This window comes from Manis pentadactyla, chromosome 4 (genome assembly GCF_030020395.1).
Source record: "Manis pentadactyla isolate mManPen7 chromosome 4, mManPen7.hap1, whole genome shotgun sequence".
NCBI classification, from domain to species: Eukaryota; Metazoa; Chordata; class Mammalia; order Pholidota; family Manidae; genus Manis; species Manis pentadactyla.
In genome coordinates, this window is record NC_080022.1 from 125618513 (window position 1) to 125641947 (window position 23435).

Consider the following 23435-nt stretch of genomic DNA (forward strand, 5'->3'; position numbering starts at 1 on the left):
AGGCCAGTGGGTGACTCAGAGGCCCTGAGTGGTGTCCATTGGTCAGTTCACAAGAGCCTGGGAAGTCAGTATCTGTCCCAGCTTTGTGGATGCAGATGTTTGATTTGTGAGCACAATCAAGAGATGGTCGGGGTGAGGGAACTCACTCCTGGCAACCATACTTACAAGTGCTTATACCATGTGGGTAAAATTGTAATACTTCCAGAATCTCTCACCTGGCTTCAGTAATCTGCATGTCAGTAGGTGTTCAGAGGTGGAAAGAAGTATGGCTTTAGTTCATTTGCATCATTCCTCAGGGGTGGAGAGAAGTTCATCTCCATATCAGTGGGTAATTACCTGGGCAACGGAGGGCTTATCTGTACCTGAGAGATGAGGGGGAGGGCCGGTTTTGCTTCTGCTGGAGCAGGAAAGAGAGAAGGGCCTGGACTGCAATTTGTAAGCAATAAACGGATTTTAAACTTTATTTCTCCCTTTGACTGATCTCCGTTTTAGAGGTATTTTTCCCCGGAATTTCCTCTCCCGGGACCTAAACATACACTGTTCGAAACCCCGAGCGCGGACCTGCAACGTAAAACTCAGCTCTTTCCAGTACTTGCTTTTCTCAGCGTCGGGCTCCCGGAAGTCCCGCCCGAAACAAATGACAGTTTCCGGAAGGAATTGACTCCAGGAAAGAGAAAAGGGGCGGTGCCTTTTGGGGCGCTCTAGCATTCCTACACTCTATGGCCTCCGCCAATTGACAAGTCGGGAGCGACAAGCTTCTTCTTTACTGGACGCGCAGCTTCTCGGAGGCGGGCAGCCCGGCTCGCGGCGCGCTGATTGGCTGAGTCGGCCATGCGGCGGAGGGGTGGGGCGAGTGGTTCGGGGACTGTGACCGGCTGCGTTCGCCGCGGGGCTGGAGGCTGGTGCATGTGGGCTCTCCGCTCGCTGCTGCTGCTGCGGTCTGCGGCGGGGCGCAGCATGTCGCAGACACCCGCCCGCCGCCAGCGGCCGCCCAAGGACCCGCTGCGGCACCTGCGCACGCGGGAGAAGCGCGGCCCTTCGTGGGACCCCGGGGGCCCGAACACCGTGTACCTGCAGGTGGTGGCGGCCGGCGGCCGGGACGCGGGCGCAGCGGTCTATGTCTTTTCCGAGTACAACCGGTCAGTTCGCCGCGCCCGGGGTCCGACCCGGCCCCCGCGGCGCTCCTGGCCGAGCCCCGTCCCGCCCCGCCCTCTGAGCTGCGCGCTCCGGAGCCCCGCGGCTTCCCTCGGGGCTGCGGTTACCCCTTTACACACGTGGGATTTCACTATCGCAGCCGATCTTGGTCTTTTGGTGGGTGGGAGAGCTTATATTCCTTACTCCTACGTCCGTAGTTTCCGGGAGTCTTTGAAGAACTTCAGGCTTGGGTATGAGCGTCCTCTTTCCAGTCCTTGAGCCCCGAGTTCCCTCTTGGCACTCTCCGAGCCGCGCCCAGTCCCGCGCACCCTAAGACGGCCTGAAGGTTTTTGTGTGCGGGCAGACAGGTCTGGTGAGGAGGTATGGGGGAAGGACCCTTCGTCCCCAGCAGCAGCCTACACAGGCTCCCAGTCGTCCCTCTGCCGTGCTAAGGGTCAGAATTTAGCGGCCTGGCAGTAGAAATACCCTGTAGTGCAGCATGGATTTTGGTTGCTTTTGTCCCCAGAGTGTACAGTAAAGCATCCAAAGGGTGTCAAATATTTTATGGAGTAACCTCTTCTGAGTATCTCGTGTGATGTTTGTCCTGTAGGTACCTATTCAACTGTGGAGAAGGCGTCCAGCGACTCATGCAGGAGCACAAGTGAGTCAACCATTTTCTCTCGAGGTGGGGATGATTATGGGGTTTGAAAGCTGAGATGAGAGGCAAAACTTTTATAGCAGAAGAAAAGGTCCCTGGTCAATCCCTTTTGTCCTGCTGAAATGTTTTCTCTTTCTTAGGCTGAAAGTGGCTCGTTTGGATAACATATTCCTGACCCGAATGCACTGGTGTAATGTTGGGGGGCTGTGTGGTAAGTCTGTTCTGAGGGCAGAGGCTGCAGCTAAGTCTCTGGGGTTTTAACTTGCCTTGTCCTTTTTTTTTTTTTTTTGCCCATCCTCCAAGTCTAGGGGAGCTGGAATTCTTTGTATGCTAGCCCAGTCAGCTGCAGCTTAGAACATCCACAGCTGTGACCCAGGAGAGTAGATGTTGACACGGATAGTGCCTTCAAGTGTTACCATCCACTTGTTTTATTGAGTTAGTGGACAGGAGACATGTGACAGTAAACTGGAGGGTGTAGTGGTGGTGACTACTCAATGGTATCATTGAGAACATCGGCAGCCATACACAGATGCTCTCCAGATCATGCATTTAGGAGCGTGAGGACTGTTGCTGCCTGATGCTGTAAGCTTTGTGACGTGGGTGGGAAGAAGTAGAGTGCTGAGCCAGTCCCATTCTCAGAGTCCAGACTAGATTAAGGCAGGAGCGGTGCCTCAGGTGCAGTGTTTAAGGCCATCCCTTCACTTGGTGTATATTACCGCCTCAGCCTAGTCTCAGCCCTGCCCATCAAGCAGCCTTGGAGGGATATTTCTTGTCCCTTAGACCTCTGGTTAGCATTGGCTCTGCTCTGTGCTTGGTCCCTGATACCTGTTTAGAAACTGGAAAGCAGACAAACAGGTGAATAGCTGGGTAAGTAAGGCGTGCTCTTCCGAGTAGTGACTGCAGATTATGGTGATGAGAGATCTGGTTTTATTTGTCCCTTTAGGAATGATTCTTACCTTAAAGGAAACTGGGCTTCCAAAGTGTGTACTTTCTGGACCTCCACAACTGGTGAGTCTCTCCTGACTCGGCTTTCAAAGAGAACCTCTGCTTTTTTAATGTTTGCAACAAGAATTTCCATTTTTGCAAATCAGTCCTCTGACCTTGAGAGAAAACTAATAGTGGAGTACATGCTTCCCCTTCCAAGTTAAAAGAGACCTGAGTCTAAACCTTATTAACTCTATGTCGCTGAACAAGTTACTTTTCCTCTTGAAGCCTCAGTTTCTTCATCTGTACAGTGGCTTTAAGGTTTCATAGAGTTGTCAAGGATTAAATGAGTTCACACATGTAAAGCACAGAATAACTTTATTAGATGTTTTGTGTTAAGGAGGCACACAATAAATATTAGCTTTTATTCTTATCTATTAATTAAATTTCAGACATCATCATACCTTCTGAACCAGCTTATTACCTTGATGAGAAGTTGTATGCATATTGTTAAGACTTGCATCTAAAAGTTCATTTCCCGGTTCTTAAGGTGAAAAGCAGCCAGTCACCTAGTTCTGTTAATCCTGTCTCTAAAATAATGCCTCAGATTCATCCATTTGTCTCCACCTATTGAGACCTTCATTATATCTCTCTATTGTGATCTTGCCCACATCTGTTCTTGCTTCCCTGTAATCCACCTGCCACACAGCAGCCAGAGGGATCTCTTTAAGGTATAAGTGTAGGTGTCTCACATCCCAGAACTTTCCAGGGGTCTCCATTGCAATAGACTGCAAACATCTCAAACATGGCCTACACATTCAGAAGGCCTTGGCCCTGGCCCACGCCTGCATCTGTATCCCAGTCACCGAGCTGCACTGCCTGGGCTGGACCTTCACTCTTCCCTGAAGCACCTCCCCGTGTCAGGGCTGCAGGAGTTCCCTCTACCACCTCACCCCGCCTGTACCTGTCTGAACCTCCTGATGAGCTGTATCCCAGAGCCCTGCATTTTTCACGTTCCTTGCAGGGCACGGCTATCACATGGTTTGTGTTACCACTTACTTCCTTTCTACCTCCTCCCCTGGATTCTGAATTTCTGAGGGCAAGCACACCATCTCCTCTCTGATAAATTCTTGGCGTATAACATGCATGGATACTCAGTAGATACTTGTATAAAGGCAGTTTAGAATATTCAAGTTGATGTTAATACCTGTCATGACCTCTTACGTACTTGATATGTTGTTGTGTTCTGCATCTGCACAGCCATAACTGCTCACTTTTTCTTTTGTAGGAAAAATACCTAGAAGCTATCAAAATATTTTCTGGGCCATTGAAAGGAATAGACCTGGGTAGGTGACTGACTCATCTGCCATTTCTTTCTTGTAATGCCCCAATCTCTCAAATTAGAATCCACAACAAAAAACAGAATGCTTCATCAACATTAGAGGAATTTTTAAAATATTGCCTGTTGCCCTTTCTATGTCCCTGCTTCCTATCCCCACTCCCCACCCCCTCCAGCGTATAGGCTGGACGTGGTTCTCAGCACTGAACTGCCTTGAATTTTTGCAGTAGGAAGAGGGGGTGTGAGCAGAGGAAATGACAGGTTTTGTCACCATCCTTTCACACTGAGCATCAGCCCTGGCTGTGCCGGGAGGCAAGTGGCCTCTGCACAGGGACAGGCCTAACAGGGTGCCGGCAGGGCCCTGTCCTGGAGGCAGTGTGCATCTCTGGCTTATTAGTGCTCTTCTGTAGAAACACTGATATTCTCTCTCAAATCGTATGCCAGCTCTTACAGTTGTGATGATAGAGTCTCTGGCCTCACAGGCTTTGTGTTAACTTGTGCCTCAAATTTAAGTATTGCTTTATTTTTTTAATGGATGGTCACTAGTGATCATAATATGTTTTTCCATTTGGCTGTAGTTAAGTATTGATGGCTGATGAAAATACATTTTTGTGTCTTTCCTAGAAACTTTAATTTACCCAGAAATTCTCGTTTTCGTGTAGATCCCCACCAGAATTCCAAGGCAGTTTCAGTTGTTTGTGGCTGCTAATCAGGAAAGCTAATTTTCACCCACATCTTTACTGACGCAGCCCCTTTCTGTCACTCTTTCTCACATAGCTGTGCGGCCCCACTCTGCACCCGAGTACAAGGATGAGACCATGACGGTTTTCCAGATCCCTATACACAGTGAGCATGGAAGCTGTATTTCCCAGGGCGAGGGGACATAGGGCTTGGTAAAGACAGTGTAAATGGCAGATACTTCCTGAATACTGGCTTTGTGGACTTGGTTTTGTGCTCTGAGCATGAATAGGAAATTAAGCTGAGGAATTAAGATAAGGTTCCTGCCCTTAAAGAGCTTATATCCTAGGGACAGACAGGTTTAACTCATGTACAGTGATGGGGACTACACTTTGGAATAGCACATAATCAAGCATTATCAGAAAACAGATTGTTCTCAGATTTACACCATTATTGTTTGGGGTTTATTTGCCACAGATGTAAGAACCCTCCTTTAATGAAAGGATTCTGGAGAGGTTGCACCGATAGACATTTTTTTATAAATACTGGTAACAGCAACTTAATAGACATGTTAGGGGGTCAGAAGATCCCGTGAACCTGCACACAGCCCAGGGCCAGAGGACATGGTTTGGACTTAGAGACAGCCTGTGTGTCAGGCCCTGTCACGTCAGCGGAATCCTTGAGTGCTGACTGACATACTCCAGGACAGGAGTACAAACTAAGAGCAGAATCCAAGTCCATAGGGGCATTTCCTTGGTGGTGTGACTGGTCTGATGCTTGCCAAGTACTGAAGGGATAGTGACGAGAGTCCCATGAAAGGCTGGAGAAGTCTGGGTCTTGACTGGGAGATGAGGCTTACGCTGACCCAGGCAGAAGGAGGGAGGTGAGGGGAGTGGCTCCAGTAACAGCACAGCGCTCGCAGGCGGAGGAGACCTAGACTCCCCGCAGTTGCTCGGGTGTGGCTCACGCCTGGTCGGGTGTCTTCCCTTTCCTGACCCCCACTGCCACCCCCAGCCTGATTTGTGTCCCTCTGTTGTTCCTTCCCCGTGCCCTGTCCCCACTCCCTAGCACACACGAGTCCGTCTCCATGTATTGGTGCATGCAGCACTGCTCAGCCTGCTGGACATGCTTTCCCTGCACTCAGCGGGCACAGAGGGTGGGCAGGCTTCTTTGAGGCCAGCGGCTGTGTGTCAGCTTCTTAGAGCCATGATTTTTTTCCCCTTGACCTTGAGACTGAACTGACTGCAAACTCAGGCTCCTCTTAGAGATGGGGTGGGTCACCTTCAGGCCTGGATCTGTTAATGAGACTGATGGTAGTGCATGATTCCGCGCACTACCTGCATGCTTTTCAGTCAACAAACCCGGTTGAGTTCCTTCTATACTCAACACTCTGAGCTGAGCAGAACCATAAAGATGAGTAACATGCAGATGTGGCCCAGGGGCCCGGGGGGGTGGGGGTAACTAGTCACTTACCAACAGGAGAAGACCTGCGGACTTCAGGGGCATTCTGGCATTCCCACGGGTGGACATCCGGCTCTGGCCATGGGCTCACCTTCCGTGGTGTGTCATTTGACTGTTTCCCATAACAACCAGGTGAACAGAGGTGTGAAGCGCACCAGCCATCACAGAGTCCTGAAGGGTTCAGTCCGGGGCAGTCTCCAGCCTCACAATCAACTGAAAGTGAGCAGCACCTTCCAGCTGGTAATCCTGTTTACACAAACCAGTGCTCTGCCAAGAGATTTCTGTTTTCTTAATCTGTTGCCTCTTGATACTCTAAATTAGAATCGTTACCATCAGAAGGCTGTGCGGGACAGTGGGTACTTGCTGTTCGTTAGGACTTGGCCTGTGGGAGGGCAAGAAGGGGCCCCAGGAAGGCGGCCACATGGTGATTTCAGGGCCAGCTGGCAGCCCTGGGTGGGCCCAGGCTTTGTGTTCCGTGTCCCAGAGCAGGGCGGGGCCTAGTGACGGGATTCATACAGAGGTGTTCATGCTTTTCAGTAATACAGGTTAACTTTTCATGAGTGCAGAATCTATAACTGCCAAGCTGAAGGAACACTCATGCCAGTGAGTGGATCTGCACCTTTTTCTTCAGAACAACAACTTTCTGGGAAACTGAACTAAAGCTCTAACATTAGATGTAGCAAAGAAATGGACCGCTTCAGGATTCTGTTGTCCAGCGTTGGGCATAGCCTGATAAGTGCCTCTTTGTGATCTGAGGCTGTGCTCATAACAGAGAAAGAGCCACCCTGTATGCTGTCCTTTCATAGATGTCACCATGTTCCCTACAGGCCTCGTGGCCTTTGTGTTATTTCACATATTCTTGTACTTGTTTGTAAAGCATATTACACCTGAGCTTGTCTCTCCTCTCCACTTCTAGGTAAAATGTGTCATTTTTTAAACATTTCACTTACCATTTTAAAGTTTTTCTGGTTGGAGTTCTGCATTATTTGTTTACTAAAATCTCAACAGGAGTAGGGAAAAGGAAAGGTCTGCTTGAGAAAAAATACCAGTGTTTTCTTCAGCCTCTGTATTGGAATGACTGTGTTTAATTTTGTGTCAAATAGGGTATCAGATGATCATCAGTCTGTGAGCCTGTAAACCTTCACATTTACCTTGTTATAATCAGGTTTGTTTTCTTCAGGTGTTTCCCAGAAACCGGGTGGCAGGGACCCCTCGCTGGTTGTAGCTTTCGTCTGTAAGGTGAGTGCCTTTCTGGTGGGCTTTAAGTGAGCGTGTGCATGTGATCCTTGCTCAGGACTTGTCCATTAATTCGGAGGTGGTAGCTCCTAGTCACCTGTGTCTAGAAGAAACAGACACCCTGTTTCTCAGCTTGCCATCTATACTCTTACATACTTTCAAACCCTCTTCCAGTGACAGTCAGCCTACCCATGTGTTCCTGTGTATCTGGCTTTGATGGGTCCTCTTGCACTTCAGAAATAAAAGCAACTTAGTTTGTTTTCCTTCAGGTGAGGCAGGCCTTTTATCCAGACTTCTTCAACTCTGTTTTAGTTTCCTTCACTTTACTATAGTTAACATCAGCCTAATTTAATACTGGGTAGCATTCACAGACCTAAATCTGCAAATCTACAGTTGGTCAGATTCTGCAAAAATTTTATTATAATAAGACATATTTTAAAGATCTGACTAATGGCCTATTTTAAGTAGGACTTTGAATTAAAATTGTATAATTTGCAACAGACACTTTTGTCTAATCTGTGATAAGACTATACTTTGTCTTTTTGTGGACTTCGTTTCTTTGTTTTCTTTTAGATATTGATTTTTAAATCCATTTGTACATTTCATCCAAATTCTAACAAGTGAAAACAATTATGAAAGGTCAGTAGTGTACCAGTTATAAGTTAAAAGATCATCAATGTAATTTTGCCAATGATTTTAATAGTAATTTTCATGCAGCTATTAAAAGTAATATAGGCTTATATGTTTCTGAGGTTTTAGGCAGAAAAATAGTTGTTTTTAAAGTAATTTACTTGGTCATCTTTAAATTGTATTAGAGCCTTCCTGCCTTCCTAAGCGTATTACACTGAGCATGAAGAAATGTGTTCATGTGATAGGGGCGCCCTCTGAGCCCTGGCAGCTGTGCTGTTCCCTGGCAGCCATTCCTGGGATCTGCAGTCTCTGACACTAAGTACCTGCGGGCAGCTGCCCTGGCTTTTCTGCCCCCTCCCTTGCTGTCTGCTGCCGCTCTGGGTCAGCCTGTAGCCCCTTTTCCCTCTTCTAATTAATGTGCTGCTTATCGGCTCAGGGTGTGAAGGGCAGCAGAGCTGAGCTAGTTCAAGCTCTAGGGTGCCCAAGACAGTGGGCTGTGCCTGTGAGGGAGTGAGGGGATTCCTCAGGCAGGAAGGAGCAAGTGCCCCCAGTTTTCTCCATCAGCTTGTAGTGTAGGAGTGGGATTTGCCTGCCTGAGGCCTGCAATTGTTTTTAAACATTAGAAACACGTGGTGTCCATGGGTCTGTGGAGGAATGTTTGGTCACAGCAGTATTTGCTAATATCATTATCTAAAGATGCCATCTGAGCTTTGTCATCTTTGTCATGTCACACCCTTGAGTTGTGATCCTAGGAGAACATTCTAGCATCCTACTAAGACTTCAGGATCCAAATTGGATCCTACTAAGACTTCAGGATCCAAATAGGAAGACTAAGAGTAACTTCCTTCCAAAGATCTCAGAAAAGAAAATGAGAGGAAAAACCAAATGTAATTCAACACTCAAAGAGTTATTAACATTCTATGCCATTTCTGACCTTTTCCCATTATTATATATGAAATGTGTAAATCCCAGAAAGGTTTGTACGGAAGTTTTTAAGTACAGAATGATGATTTTGGGGTTTTGTGATAGGATTGTTGTTTAACCTTCTAACATATTGGGAATTTTTCATTATAACTTTTCCCCAGAATAGAAGTAGGAACAGTATACTACTGAATCTGTGGAAAATGCAGCAAACCATCCTTACTGTTGCCACTCTGTCACTGTCACCGCGATATTGTGTTACACGGGGATTTGCAGGATCATTTCGTTGGACAAGGTGCTGGTGACATTCCTTTAGCTATTGATTGACGAGGGCCTGATGATAAAGCAGGATAGCGTTTCTCCTCAAGGATAAAGGGTATTTTTATTTGATAGGGAAGTGGATTACATTTTATTAAGTTTATAACAAGTTAAATACTGGGAAATAAAGCCCACTTTTAAGTCATTCCGCTTTTAGTACTAAAGCATTTCAGGCTAACTGACTTCTTCAGAATATAGTATACTTCACCTCAAGCGATGACCTAACTTGCATTTTAAAGTCTTGTAAGAAACTAACATTAACTAACAAGTAAAACCAGAAAGAGGCACTTGGAAGAAAAGAGCTTAAAATCCGCTTTTTTTTTTTGTCACTGAAGTTACATTTACATTCTCTTTGCTGCAGCTTCACTTGAAGAAAGGAAACTTCTTGGTGCTCAAAGCAAAGGAGCTGGGCCTACCAGTGTGAGTTCCGGCCCGCTGTTGAGCCTCCCCGGCGTGCCTTTGTTCCTAAGCTCCGCATCTTACACAGGGCTTGCCTCTTCATTTCAGTGGGACAGCTGCCATTGCTCCCATCATTGCTGCTGTCAAGGACGGGAAAAGCATCACGTATGAGGGTCGAGAGGTGAGACACTGCATTTCTGTGATGTTTCAGGCAGGGCCTTGTTCCAGCCCAGCAGCTGCCACTTGGGGAGCAGTAGAGAGCTTAGATGGCCATCGCTTGGCTAAGCAATAAAATGGGGTCTCTTGTCTACACTTGCCCTGCATGTCAATGCTGTCTGCTTTAGGGTATTTCCGTGGGTTGTCTATTTAGGATCTGGAGGCCTTCCTGATGGGATGGACGCTTTCCCTTGCACTTGAGCTCAGAACAGTGTCCAAAACAACCTATAAGGTGGACTTAGGTTTGCATGGCCCAAAGGAATGCCAACATGTTCTTTACCAAATGTATCCTCTAGCTCTGAGGATGTTAGGAACAGTGGCCACAGACCCAAGAGAATCTTGAATGGCACACCTGGTGTCCTGGCCACTGTAGGTTTGAAATGCCCTCTGTGTGCTGGCTGCAGCAGAGCAGGAAGGGAGTGGGTGGCGATCCTCTTGTGGGTCCCCTGCTTGCTCAGTTAGGATTAAGTAACGTTAGCCACTGACCTGAAGGCCCCTGAGGTTTGCTGAGCAGTGATTCTGGGAGAACACTGTGACCCCAATGCTTTTGCAGGTTTTTCCTGAAGAGATCTGTACTCCTCCAGATCCTGGGCTTGCTTTTGTTGTGGTAGAATGTCCAGACGAAGGATTTGTTCAGCCCATCTGTGAGAATGCTGCCTTCAGGAGGTAAGGAGGGGTGTCCAAGTGTTCCCAAAGCCGGGCCAGCACCGACAGGGCATCTGGCCCGACCTGCTGTCACCCGTGGCGGCGTGCTGTCTCGGAGAAAGCCCATTGCCCGGCTCTGAAATGCCGAGGCCAGGCTCCCACCGGCAGGATTGACAAAGCTACTGGTAATTGGTGGGCTCTGTAGTTTACATAGCCCTCGAGTGGAATTAAAATCTTGAAAACCAGAGACCACTGCAGACCAGGAAAGCAATGGCCAGTTAGCGTTCTAAGTCTAGGATGGATTCTCAAACTTTCTTGAGCTGCAGTTAACACCCCAGATGTTTTTGGATTATTTGTACCTAGATGAATTTTCTTCACTTGGCTGTGTCAAGCCTAATGAGGTAGATCTGGAGTGTATGAGGCAATCTTGGTCGTGTGTGTGCGGAGAGGTGGCATCTCGGCCCGGGCACACCCCTGCTCTCGGGTTCTGCTGTTCTCTCTTGTCCTCTAAACAGTTCACTGGTTTTGCAGCTCAGCTTTAATCCTGGTTAGAGTTTCTGACCCACACGTCTGTATTTTAATTTTTCTCCCATTCTTAATGGTTTATATTTTTCCTGTTCCCAATTTTTATTTATCTACATTTTTCACCTATTGTTTTATTCTGCCTAGCACAACAGATCTTTTTGGGCAGCTACGTCTCCTTTAAGCTAGTGTTAGAAGTTCTTCCTAAGAACTCCGGTGTGTGTGGTGGGGATGGATAACACAGCTACTGTATATATTTTTTTGAGCAAATATCAACATGTCTCTCTAGATGGTAGAATTATAGATGATTTTAATCTTCCACGCGTGTGTCTCAGGTCCACTGGGAGGCAGATGCCAGGCTGGAACTGGAGGTGCGGGAGGTTGTGGAGGAGATGCCTGTGAAATAGGGAGCAGTGGGAGGCCGGAGAGCTTTTATCCTGCTTTGCAGGCCTGAGCTGAGCCCCGCACAAGAAGAGGACAGGAAGAGCCTTGGCCTGCAGTGGGCCTGAGAAAGGCTGAGGCAGGCCAGTGGGAAGCCCGCAGCTTGTGCGCAGAGGACTCCTGGGTCGGCGCCGGGGCTCTGCCTACTCGAGCACCCTTGGGAGCAGCCGGGGTCCGTGAGCCCCGTGGTGCCCCTCCCTAGCTGCACAGTCTCCATTTGTGCATGTCGTGAGTGTGTATCATTTTACAAAGCAAAGCCCCACCCCTCCTTCCACCCAGGTACCAAGGAAAGGCCGATGCCCCTGTGGCCCTGGTGGTCCACATGGCCCCGGAGTGCGTGCTTGCAGATGGCAGATACCAGCAATGGATGGAGAGGTAGGGAGCTCTGCTAGGCCTGGCACCTTTCCATCTCTCCTGCCCTTGCTCTGAGGAGCCCCCTACCCTTACTTCCACATCTGCCTGAACTTTCTCTGGGATTGCTGACCTCCCTGGGTCCTGGGAGCATCCACTGGGGCACACGTGTGAGGAAGTACCACCACTAGGTGGCGCAGTATGCACACGGCCTGCTTGTGGGGCTGGGTTTGTGATTGGCTCCCAGCGCCCACACTCCGTGTCTGAACACATGCTGCCTTAGGTTGATGGTTCCACGGGTGTATCCTGAACGAGACTTGCCAGTATAAAACAGTAGCTTGGGTTTATTGAACACCCACCACAGAGCAGGCAGCAGGTTAAATATTCTGCATTTCATTTTCTCTAATCTCCCCAACAACCCTCAGAGGCAGGCAGTCCACCAGTATTTAGAACCTAGAGAGGCCGCTTTACTTCTTTCTCTTGGCTTCATTGGCCAAGGCCAGCACCAGCTGGAAGGGACTGTTGAGGTGAACCTGGAGCGCACAGCGACTTGGGTGGCCTTTCCGCCACCCTTCCTGCTTCCCGGGCGTCCCCTCGCCTCCTTCCTCACCAGCCCTGGTAGTCTCTTGCTCTCTGGCTTTGTTTGCTCTCCATTCCTTCTCCATCCCTGTCTGCACCCGAACATCTTCACCTCTCTTGTTTCTTGTACTCTGTTCAGCACACCCACAGGCACTTGAGCTGAGACAGAGACTGCTCTGGGACAGGAGTAGGGCTGTGTGTGGCCACCACGTAGCACTCTTTCTAGACAGGTCACTGGTGCTCTTGGAGCACCCCCATCTGCCCGCTGCTCCTCATCCCCAGGGTCACCCCGCAGATGGAGGCGCTCCCTAACAGGCGCTGTGAGCGTAGTCTGTCTCACCCTAGGTTTGGGCCTGACACCCAGCACCTGATCCTGAACGAGAACTGCACGTCTGTTCACAACCTCCGCAGCCACAAGATTCAAACGCAGCTCAACCTCATCCACCCCGACATCTTCCCCCTGCTTACCAGTTGCCGCCCTCAGGTAGTGTCTCATCCCTGTTGGCCCAGCTCTGCGCCTTTTCTTTATCTCCACAGGGTGTGTTTCTGTCTTGCAGGAGGAAGGTTCCTCGGCTGTGCCTGGCGTCCGGGGCGAATGTCTGCTCAAGTATCAGCTGCGCCCACGCCGGGAGTGGCAAAGGTGCGTGCATTCCATGCCAGGCAGGGTCAGCGGTTGAGCGCTGTCTTTGTGAAGGGCTGTGAAGCCTGTATCCCGACTGCTCAGCTCTGCCACTGTAGCACTGCAGAGCCGCAGATGTCATGTAAACAAACAGTGCGCCTGGCTGGTCTGGTGCAGGTTCACCTACCAACCCTGGCTGGGCCTTAGCTGGGATTGAGGTGGGAAGACCGGGGCCTGTGATTCTCCTTTTCTAAAACTTTTATTAATAACAGTGGTATGTGTTCCTTTTTTACAATATAGAATATAACTGTACGGTGAAGAAAATCAGTCACCCCTAATCCCATCACCCTGAGACAAGAGATGCTGATTGTTAACATTTTGTGTTTTCTGATTTTGAGTTTGTGGGGATGTACTTATCAAGTGATGTGTGTCGGGGGCTATGGTCTGAACTGTTGCCAACCTTTTCCTGTTTCATTATGTAGTCTTCAATAGCCAGACTTTTACTGGTATTCCTGATAGGGATGTTTGTTAATTTTACACACTTCCAATAATTTGCTGTTGTAATGAGATGTTAAATGTCTTACAAGTTTTTGAGTGGAACTCTGTTTGTTTAGGGTAGTTTTTAGACATGAGATTACGAGGTCAGAGCATAACACTTCTTAATGCATTTGACAAATTTAGCTTACCACCCAGCAAGACTGCCAGTTTACATGCCAACCTATAATGGGAAAAATGCTTGCTACCCCACTTCTGTAATTTTTACGGTCCAAATGTTGAAGAATTTGGAGTTTCCCATCCCTGCCATAGTGTCTGTATTAGCCCAGGCCATGCTCCAGATTGTTCCTGGATGCCCTGTGGTGGGGCTGGTGAGAGACTGGCTTGGGCCCTGACGCTGGCTCAGGTGAAGAGCCTCTTGTCTTTTGTCAGCGTCTGCACTGGTCATCCATAAAGCTGTGATCAACAAACCCAGCTGATACCCAAATTCGCCTTGTACCTATGAAAAATACAGTTCCCAGACTACTGTGCTAGAATCTTGCGAGTTAGGCCTGGGGCTCACTTCCCAAGCTGCCATAAGGGGATTCTGGTGCTCAGTCAGGTTGAAGAGTAGCTACTCCCAGGACTTCTGCTCAGGGTCGTCAGGACCAGGAACATTGCATTATCTGGGGGCTTGCTAGAAATGCAGTCTCAGCCTGCACCCCAGAGCCAGCAAATCAGGCCCTGCAGTCCACAGTTCTCAGGGGATCCCGTATGTAGGTTGGTGTGAGAGCCACTGCTCTTGGGCCGTGCCTGTCAGCTGGGGCAGTTTTGCCTCCCCTCACTTCCTCCAGCTCTCAGGGGACATTTGGTGACATTTGGAGATATTTTTAGTTGTTAAAATTGGGCTGAAGGTGGTGTCTAGTGTGTAGAAGTCAGGATGCCGCATGAGTCCTGTCCCCCAACCCTGTCCCAAATGTCTGTAATGCCAGGGTTGTCTGTCGGGCTTTGAGCTGTAAGAGGTGAGCAGCTAAATCTATCGAGAACTCACTCTGAGACCCCCACCCAGCTGAGAAAGTTTCCATGAGGCAGAACAGAGCTGCCAGGATCTTCATGGCTTAGCCTTCGATCTTGATTTGAAAGAACTGTCTGCAGAGTGTCTCTGTGCATTGATTCTGGATATTCAAATCGGTATCTGCCTGAGGCCACACCCCCCTGTGATGACTTGAGATGCTTTTCTCCCTGCAGGGATTCTGTTACTACTTGCAATTCTGATGAGTTCATAGCCGAGGCCCTGGAGCTCCCCAATTTCCAGGAGAGTGTGCAGGAGTACCGGAAGACCGTGCATGATGACCCGGCCCCAGCAGGTGAGCTAGAGCCCCTGGGCTGGCCTCTTTCCTGGCCTCTGCCTGCCTGCAGGTACCTTCTTAGCAGTAAGTAGTGTCAGCATGGCCAGTCACCAGGTTTCTTCATGCAGTCCCACCTCTGTACTCTGTAAACAAGGGCCTGCCGCACCCTCTAGACCAATCAAGCTGGAATGCTTGGTGACGGCACGCAGGCGTCTTTTACAAGGCACAGGCTGAGGGTGGCACTTCTGGGAACGCCTGTGGGACTCGCTGCCTTGGAATCTAGTCGTGGCTTCACTCATAAGGATCCCTGAAGGACTTTGGCCACAGCGCCCACCTTGCTGGGCTTCAGTGGCCCCTCAGGAGCTGTGCTCAGGGGACTGTGCCTCTGCTCCTACAGCTGGGTTTTCTAGTGTCAGTTTCACCTGTTGATAAAAACCGAGAACACTGGAATAGGAGGCAGATTTGGGGGTTTTGTCCAGCCATATTTTTACTAAATCTAAGCTCGTGCCACTCACTGTATGACATGCCACTAAGTTAAGATACAAGGTGTTGGGGCAAGGGAAGCGACTTCATTCGGAAAGCCAGCAGGCCAAGAAGATGGAGCACTAATGTCCTAAGGAACCATCCTACCTGAGGATTCACTTCAAGCTTCTTTTATATTAGGGAAGGGGGAGCAGGAGAGGGTTGAGGTTGGGAGGCAACGGCTGACCGCAGATGTGTAGACATCAGCAAGGGTCCGAGAAGGGTGGTGACACTCCTTGTCCTCGGTTAGCTGGCTCCAGTCACTTTGTTGACAATGGGTCTGGCCACGATGTTCCTGTAAGTCCCTGACAATCCATTCGTCCTTTCTGTACGTACTTCTTTATCTCCTCGGGGGAGGTGATTAAGGGGCTTGTTGCATCAATCTTAAGTCATGAGCAAAATCCTTTTAATGATGAGCAAGCCTACATGCAGGGCCGGGCAGAAGTTTCTGGATCCAAAGATTAAGGCAGCAGAGCAGACGGAGACACTGTGAAGGCTGAGATGCCACTTAGTCACTTGATTACAATATGATCTTTCACCCAACTTCATTTTCTCCATGGAAGCCAGCCCAGGCAAGGGTAAAACCTCACGTCCTCATGCACCAGCCTTCCCGCATGTGTTCAGAGAAGAATGACCCTGGCATCCCTGCTTGCCCTCAGGGCAGTGATTGGATTTCTGGTTTGTGCCTTAATGACCCATGTAGATCACACTTGTGAGGTGCACGTGGAGCCTGTCAGCCTGGGTGAGGCCGAAGAAGGGGCCCAGGCTTCAGAATCGTCAGGCCTCCCCAGATTTGAGTCTTTTTCTCTCTGGGGAGCCTGACCCTCCGGGCCTGTTTTGTCCCCTGGAAGGCAGGGTGTTTCCCACCAGGCAGGGTCGTTGTGAGCACACACAGGAAGTGGGGGCTGGCGCTAAGGGCTGGATGCAAGGGGGACCCCAGCCCCTTGAGGTAATAGTTCATAGCACAAATTAGTCCCCTCTGTTATTTAAAACTGAGAGTGATTCTCTTGAAAGAGGCCTGTGGAGTTCCCTTGCTCTTCGTCCTAGGAGCCCTTTACCCACAAACAGCCTATGGCACCCCTCAGAGGAGGGGCTCTCACATAAGGGCAGTTGCCAGTTCAGATCGCCAGCCCCTCCTGAGCAGCTGGACTTAACTCATCTCATGGCTGAACACCAGCTCAGTTCTCACCTGAAGAAGTAGACTCCAATGTGTGTTCTTCCATAGAGAAAAGAAGTGAGTACCCGGAGATCGTCTTCCTCGGAACGGGGTCTGCCATCCCAATGAAGATTCGGAATGTGAGCTCCACGCTTGTCAACATAAGGTACTAGTGCTTTCGTGAAGGCACGTGCCAGTTTTCTGTGCAAAGCCCTGCTCCACCCACCAGCCTAATTGGAAAGCCCAAGAGTGTCAAACCCTGTAGGCTGTTACCTTGGCTAGTGTGCCCCAGAAGAGGAGCCTAAGCACCCAGTTTATGCTTCTGAAATCACCAAGCATACCCTCGCCCAGGGTGTCTTTTGATAGCTCATGCTACTGTATGCCATGCACCAGCTAAGAACTTTTCAAACTTAGTTTCCACCTGAATCCTATGGAGTAGTGGCTGACCACCCATTTATGATCAGCAAGCTGATGTTCAGAGAGGGTTCTCGGCTGTAGTTCCCACAGCCAGCAAGTGGCAGACCCATAATGTGAATGGGTGTCTTTGTTGCTATGTTGCATTTTCCCCCTAACTAGTTACTTCTGCTTGGAAACAGCTTCTGGGTTTGAGCATTTATGTTTAGCCTGATTGGGTGATTTTTAGTTGATTCTCTTGGGTTTGCCTGGTGTCCTTTGTCTGTAGAGAGATTAATCAAGGCCACTGTGACATGTTCATGGTGTTTCTGCAGACAGGTGCACGTGAAGGAACTCAGACTGTCAAGTACCAGGTTCGCTTTAAATTATGCTCTGTCTTATAGGTGGGGACTTGATAATATGGTTGAATGTAGTAACCACATTGTTTTTTCATGTGAAACTTTCGTAAGAGTGAATATCAATAATACCTTAATAAAAAAATAAAAATAATAATAAAAAAATAAGTGAAAAAAAATTATCCTCTGTCATCTTAGATTCTAGTGGTGATTAATAAACACCAAGGAAGCATTAAATGTACACAGCAATTATAAGTTGCACCCTGATATCAGAAATACATGAATCTGGGCCTTCAGTCCCTTATGATTGAGGAAGTGCAGCTAACTGGCACCTGTGGGCTGGCCTCCCCCCAAGGCTGAGACTCTTGGTGAAGGGGCTTCTCCTGATCCCTGAGAGGCCCCTCGGGCCCCTGCAGTTGATCTGAGGGTGCCTTCACTGGTCTGCTTCCAGCCTCAGAGCCCCTCCCAGAAGGTAGAAGGTCTGTGGGTCACATGGCTCAGGGTGGGGCAAAGACCCTGAGAGGAACCTGCCCAAGACCCCCTGCCCTGGAGGAGCCCGTGCAGCCCGCCAGGAACCCAGCTGAGAAAACCAGAACTGCCTGCCAAGCGGGGAATGCCCTGTGGCAGCCAGGCCTCCTGTGTGCCTTGTGCTGGTTCTGGTAGATCCACAGTGGGTGCCGCCAGCACAGGCTGACCTGAGCTGCGCACTAGGCTGAAGTGCTCGCCCTTGCGTGCCATGGGCTGCTTTGGGTGCCTGGCATTTGTGCAGCTCTCTATACTTTATAAAGGACATCTTCACAGTTCTGTGGATGATTCTATATTGGATGTCCCTGCAGCTCCCTTTGTTTTCATATAAGTTCCTCAAAGAGACAGGTGTTGGAAAAGCGCAGAAAGTGCCACGGCTGCTTCCTGCTCCTCTCTGAAATAAAAGTCCTCTGAAGTGCTGACGCTCCTGCCCGTGGTGAGTCTCTCACTCTTCTCTGTAGCTCCGACAAGTCCCTGCTGCTGGACTGTGGTGAAGGCACATTCGGGCAGCTGTGTCGTCACTATGGTGAAGAGGTGGACAGGGTCCTGGGCACCCTTGCCGCTGTGTTTGTGTCCCACTTGCATGCGGATCACCACACGGTGGGTATTGGGCAGGTCCTCGGAGCTCCGGCCTGGAGGGCAGGTGCTGGTCGGTCACCCCGCTGCCCGGCTGCTCTCCTGTCCTCCGGTCCCCAGCTTGCTCACAGCCTTGGTTTCTTGTCTCACACTCTCACACTAGGCACTGGTCTTTTACAAAACCCCACTGTGGTCATTCTGCTCAGAAAAGCATCTTGTCTTTCTCTCTGCCTCCCTGTCACACAGCAGTGGGGGATTTGCCTTGCCCCAGCTTGTGTTGAGTCTGGCCTCCTCACATGGCCTGCTCAAAGGGGACCCCTTGGGGGATGGTGACTGGTGGGGTGCCCCTGCAAGATAAAGAGTCTGGAACCCAACCCGGGGAAGGAAGAGGGCCCCACTGGGGCGTGGCTCACCTGCCGCCTCCTTCCCCAGGGCTTGTTGAACATCCTGCTGCAGAGAGAACGGGCTTTGGTGAGTGCGGCCCCTGAGTTCTTGGCCATTGAGTGTCGTGGGGCTACACGTGAGCAGCTCTGCCTCCTGCCTCTCTGGACTGGTGAGACATCCCGTCGCTGATTGGCCTCTGCTTTCGAGGTTTCAGGCATCGCTGGGGAAGCCGTTTCACCCTCTGCTGGTGGTCGCCCCCACCCAGCTCATGGCCTGGCTCCAGCAGTACCACAACCAGTGCCAGCCGGTTTTACATCACATCAGGTGAGCGCCCGGTGCGCTGAGCACAGGGCTGGAGTCTCCGCTGCCTCCCTCACAGGCTCAAGCCGACATGGAGGCTGTTAACTTGTCCGCACAACCTTTCCCTTGACTGGACTGCAGGTGGCAGGGCAGGGGAGAAAGGCTTTGATGCAGGGGCAGGAGCCATTAGATGGTTCCCTCTTCAATGTCTGTTTTCCTTTGACGCATTTCTCCTCAGCTCTCTTTTCAGTGCTGTTCTAATTTTTAGATTTTTGCTAATACTCCTCTGCAGAAGTTCCCAAGCCAGACATCCGAATAGTGACTGACCCAGAGACTGCCTTTACCAAGCAGAGGAATGTTGGGAGTTGGCCCCCCACCCTGGCAGGCCTGGAGTCTGGCCTGGTGCCCTGAGGGGCCGTGGCTGCCCTAGCCGTGGGCAGCACGCACCCTTTAGGTCTCTGGAGGCAGTGGGGGCTTGGGGCTGGCTGTCTTTAATGACTGTGCTTTCCCTGGCTTGGTAACTGCTTTAAATTGCTTTATAATAATGGTTTTTGGGTCTCTCTAGCCAGAGACTTTTGAATTTTGAGTCAAGTTGAGTGTCACTTAAAGTTTGTTTTTTAAAATGTTTTATTTTCTCTCAGTATGATTCCTGCCAAGTGCCTTCGGAAAGGAGCTGAGGTCTCTAGCTCCAAGACTGAGAGGTTGATTAGTTCGCTCTTGGGAAAATGTGAACTGGAAGAGGTAAAGGGGGTACTGCTGGTGTGGTAGGGCGAGGCGGGGAGTGCGGCTGCAGAGGCCGTCGCCTGCTCCTTAGTTTCAGACCTGCCTGGTCCGGCACTGCAAGCATGCCTTCGGCTGCGCGCTGCTTCACAAGTCTGGCTGGAAAGTCGTCTATTCGGGGGACACCATGCCCTGCGAGGCTCTGGTCCAGATGGGTGAGTGGAGGCAGCTGACGGGTGCTACCTGATAACCTCTGGCTGTCGTCCTAACATGCGGACAAGCCACAGGGCCAGGGGAGCGAGTGTTTGGGTCCAGAAACCCTGGGCCAAATGCTTCCCTGGTACAGGACCCCACTCCAGCATCTGTGCTTATGCTTTAGGGAAAGATGCCACCCTCCTAATACACGAGGCCACCTTGGAAGATGGCCTGGAAGAGGAAGCTGTGGAAAAGACCCACAGGTAGCCGAGCCAGCTGAGCCCTCGTCAGCGCCCCCTCCGCCCTCCCTGCTGGTGACCATCTGGGCAGCCTTGAAGGAAGACTGCCCTCCAGTGACATAGGCTAACCCGCTTCCCACCAGAGGGCTGCCGGGGCTTCCAGAGCCCAGGAAGTTCTCTCCTGGGCCTTCTGTCTTCATTTCTGTAGAAATCTCTTGGCAAGGTTCTAGGGGAGAGGCAGGGTTTTTGAGAGAATCAGAAAGAAATAACAGTGGGATAAACTGTAAGCCATATCAGGGACTCACCAGGGGAAGTGAGGGCCTGGGGACTGGGTCTTGGGCTGCCACTGTGATGAAAGAGTTTGTCACCCCAGGTAAGAAGGCCTCTGCTCTTCCCCAAATGCCCTCACTAATAGGCAGACAGCCAGCATGGAGCAGGTGAAGAACCTGGCCGTTGGGAGGTGCTGTGTCAGGAAACCTGCCAGCCCGGCCTGGGTGCTGGGCAGTCGGGTCTGGTCTGCCGGCCTAATGGAGTCCTGTCCTCCTGGGCTGCAGCCTTACTGTGCTCCTCTTTGGCAGCACTACCTCCCAGGCCATCGGGGTGGGGATGCAGATGAACGCGGACTTCATCATGCTGAACCACTTCAGTCAGCGCTATGCCAAGATCCCCCTCTTCAGCCCCGACTTCAATGAGAAAGTCGGAATTGCCTTCGACCACATGAAGGTGTGTGGCCCGCATGCAGGGGGCCAGGTCAGATGCGCACTCCCAGCACACAGGGTGGTTGGGTGCTGGGCCGCCGGCCGGGGGAGGCATCTCCTGCCTCCCACACAAACAGCCTGGGGCTGTTGGTAGGACTGACCCTCCGCAGGGCCTTGCAGACACGTCAGCCTCAGTCGCTGGAAAAGACCCAGAGGCTCGCTGAGGCCCAGTCTGTCCCCACAGTCACATCCCCTGAGCCTCGCACAGGCGTGGGGCCCAGGGGTGTTCCCTCCTCTCCCGATGGTGAGGCCAGGCCTTGGGCCCCTCTGACCTTCTGGAATGAGGGCATGAGCTAGGGTCGGCTTCCGAGAAGCCTCGTTCAGTCTGGACAGCCTTCCCTTTCCCAAGGCCCGTCAGCTTTGCTGCCCTTAGCCAGGAGTGGGAGCCTCTGTCCCCTTCTTTGGAGGTCTTCCCTGTCCTGTGGCATTTTTATTTCTCCTTTTTTTCTTTTTTTGCAGCTATGCTTGGCTAGTTTGTGAGGAAGCTCCCCACTGAGCCATATCCTTGTCCTGTCCTGCCTTGCAGGTCCGCCTCGCAGACTTCCCCATGGTGCCCAAGCTCACCGCCCCCCTGAAAGCCCTGTTCGCCGGCGACATCGAGGAGATGGAGGGGCGCAGGGGGAAGCGGGAGCTGCGGCTGGTGCGGGCGGCCCTCCTCTCCACGCAGCAGGTGGAAGGCCCTGAGGACAGGGCGCCCCCGCAGAAACGGGCCTCCGCCCGCGAGCCCCAGAGCCCACAGAGCAAGAAGGTGAGGGCCCTGTGAAGACTGGAGTGAACCTGAACTCGGACGGCTCGTGGCTCCCCGCGGCCACCGTGTTTGCCCTCCTGGCCTGATGGGGGCCAGAGGGCACCGCTGCACAGGGAGCCTTGCGGGGCAGGCAGGCATGAGGCTGAGCCTTGACTTGGGCTCTGGGTCCTGGGCAGGGACTGTCTTGGATGCTGGATGTCTCCTGCGACTGGTGCCTCTAAGCTGTGGGACAGGAGGCTGCTGAATGGAAAAGGGTAGAGACAGCTGGATTCTATGTAGACCAACCTTGAAAGGAGTCATTAGGGAAACCAGCTCCAGCCAAGTTATCCCCTCTGCATGCCAGAGGCAACCCATGTCCTGGGGGCACTGGGTTGCGTGAGGTCTGGGTATCCAAAGAGTCGAAGAATAGTATTTACAAAGGCACAACAAATAAAGACTCTGTTTGGAACCCGAGTGCTGTACTTCATTCTGGGCAGCATCTTGCTGCCAGGGACCCTGGGTGCCCTGGAAGCCAGCGCTGATAACAGCAGGGACCCCTGTCCTTGGAGCCTGTCCCCAGGGAGCTGCCACCCCCCAACAGCCTAGTTTTTTGACAGAAGTCAAGTGCGAGCACGGCAGTGGAGTGGCTTCACACACTGGGAGTGCCCAGGCTGGGGGTGTGCAGTGGCTCAGGAGACAGGTCTTCCCATTCCTTGGGGGCAAATGGAGACAATAGATCTGTTCCTTCTTCTGTAATAAGAATGAGACCCTCTGCCCTTCCAAGTATTGAGAAATGTCACATCAGGCTGGCTCCCAACTCCTCTTCGGGGGATTTAACAACACCAAGGCTTGTTATTGAGACTTTTCCAAGATGAATCCAGTATTTATTCGTGTGTTCTTCCCACCCAAGAAAATGCAGAAAGAGCTTTAAAAACAGGTGATGAGAGAGATACAGGCCAAGGACTTACCTGGCTTGCCTGTGGCCACAGGTTTTCTCCTGAGCTAGCACCTGACACGATTCCTGTGTCTGCCCAGATTTATTAAAACAGATGGGCCACGCTCAGGGATAATAAATCTATTTTAATAACATTACTTTTGACAACTATTTGTACATGTATTTAAAGGTAGCTTTCAACCCCTGGGCAAATTGGGTACTGAACCGCCCTTGCCAAGAAGTGAGCAAAGCTGTTAACATCAAAAGTTTGCAAATCCTGCTGTCAGAGAAGGGTTATTTTACATTGTTGGGAAAATAACTAAGCATTTAAATTTCTCATTGTACACCTATACATTGGTTTAGATTGAATGGCTCAAATCAAACAAATATAGAGATTTCATATGTACAAATATTATATCCTGTATAGGTTTATCGTATCTATGTTAAAAGGATAAAATTGTAAAGTTTGACCGTGCATGCATGACTGGATCTGCTTCTTGCTCCCTTAACCCCAATGTGTGACTAGGCTCCCCAGTGCCCCCTGGCCCTCCTCCCCGAGATCAGATGGGCCTCTGGGAGGAGGAATGGGCCGCTGATGCTGGTGAGCGGGCACACCACACCGCGGGGCGAAAGAGCTGGCCTCCTGTCTGTGGACTGCTTGCTTCCCCTACGTGCTTTGGGTAACATTTATTGCTATTCACTGTGACCTCTGAAAAGAAGGGGCAGGCTCCTGGACCCCATGTACCTACGGAGCTG

The 23435-nt window shown here is 50.7% G+C and overlaps 2 protein-coding genes and 1 long non-coding RNA gene across 7 annotated transcripts in view; 2 read left to right on the forward strand and 1 right to left on the reverse strand.

Moving 5' to 3' along the window:
* Positions 1-23435, forward strand: part of LOC130683434 (uncharacterized) — a 428515-nt gene that overhangs the window by 262681 nt on the left and 142399 nt on the right. The window lies entirely within an intron of this gene.
* ELAC2 (elaC ribonuclease Z 2) lies at positions 843-23154 on the forward strand. Of its 2 annotated transcripts, none has more exons than XM_036920688.2 (24): positions 843-1139; positions 1745-1795; positions 1933-2003; positions 2736-2800; positions 4005-4062; positions 4833-4901; positions 6327-6434; positions 7375-7433; positions 9661-9719; positions 9807-9879; positions 10468-10580; positions 11802-11897; positions 12798-12936; positions 13010-13092; positions 14794-14912; positions 16642-16738; positions 18308-18446; positions 18855-18893; positions 19021-19130; positions 19748-19847; positions 19921-20041; positions 20206-20284; positions 20839-20983; positions 21545-23154. In XM_036920688.2, exons 1-24 carry the CDS (start codon positions 907-909, stop codon positions 21779-21781), a joined length of 2463 nt encoding a protein of 820 aa, XP_036776583.2. In that variant the 5' UTR covers positions 843-906; the 3' UTR covers positions 21782-23154. The 2 variants fall into 2 exon arrangements, with proteins under 2 accessions (XP_036776583.2, XP_057356818.1); XM_057500835.1 differs by having other exon boundaries at positions 6327-6413.
* Positions 22811-23435, reverse strand: part of ARHGAP44 (Rho GTPase activating protein 44) — a 200395-nt gene continuing 199770 nt past the window's right edge. For all 3 annotated transcript variants that reach the window (XM_036920695.2, XM_036920691.2, XM_036920690.2), the window contains one exon: positions 22811-23406. The gene's annotated coding sequence lies outside the window, so the exon portion shown is untranslated. The remainder of the gene's footprint in view (positions 23407-23435) is intronic.